This window comes from Fulmarus glacialis, unplaced genomic scaffold (assembly GCF_000690835.1).
Source record: "Fulmarus glacialis isolate BGI_N327 unplaced genomic scaffold, ASM69083v1 scaffold19277, whole genome shotgun sequence".
In the NCBI taxonomy this organism is placed as follows: Eukaryota; Metazoa; Chordata; class Aves; order Procellariiformes; family Procellariidae; genus Fulmarus; species Fulmarus glacialis.
This window is the reverse complement of record NW_009222803.1, coordinates 516-935: the sequence shown is the minus strand read 5'-3', so window position 1 is coordinate 935 and position 420 is coordinate 516. Positions and strand designations below refer to the sequence as shown.

Genomic DNA, 420 nt, shown 5'->3' with positions numbered 1-420 from the left:
CTCTCGGACCGCTCGGTGTGCTGCCCATCTCCCGGCGCCAGGGCCCCGTTGGGCACTTCCCAGCCTTTCTTCTTGTGGACATCCGCAGCCATTCCTCGGGGCAGGACCTGCATGCGACCCACAGCATCACCCCTCTGCTCCCTCACCCGCAAAATGGGTCCTGATACACTCCACTCTCGAGCGGGGCTATGCCAGCATCCTCGTCCCAATCCTGCTGGCTCAGCAGGCAGCACCGAGCCCTGGTGAGACATCAGGAAAGCCACTCTAATCCAGCCGGATTTCCTCCCTCCCGTGGGAGGTCCCAGCTCCTTCCAGCCCCCCAGCCCCAGCACCTTTCATCCAGGCTTGGCCCTGATTTCCCCCGAGTGCTGGGAAAGCCGCTCAGCCTCCCTCAGTCGTGTCCCGGCAGCGAGGGGGGCG

General features: G+C 65.0%; 1 protein-coding gene across 1 annotated transcript in view; it reads right to left on the bottom strand.

Moving 5' to 3' along the window:
- Window positions 1-98, bottom strand: part of MON1A (MON1 secretory trafficking family member A) — a 3,086-nt gene extending 2,988 nt beyond the window's left edge. Inside the window, exon 1 of the mRNA XM_009581590.1 lies at window positions 10-98. Within this exon, the coding sequence (XP_009579885.1) occupies window positions 10-92 (83 nt within the window). The 5' untranslated portion in view covers window positions 93-98. The remainder of the gene's footprint in view (window positions 1-9) is intronic.
- Window positions 99-420: the final 322 nt, after the last annotated feature.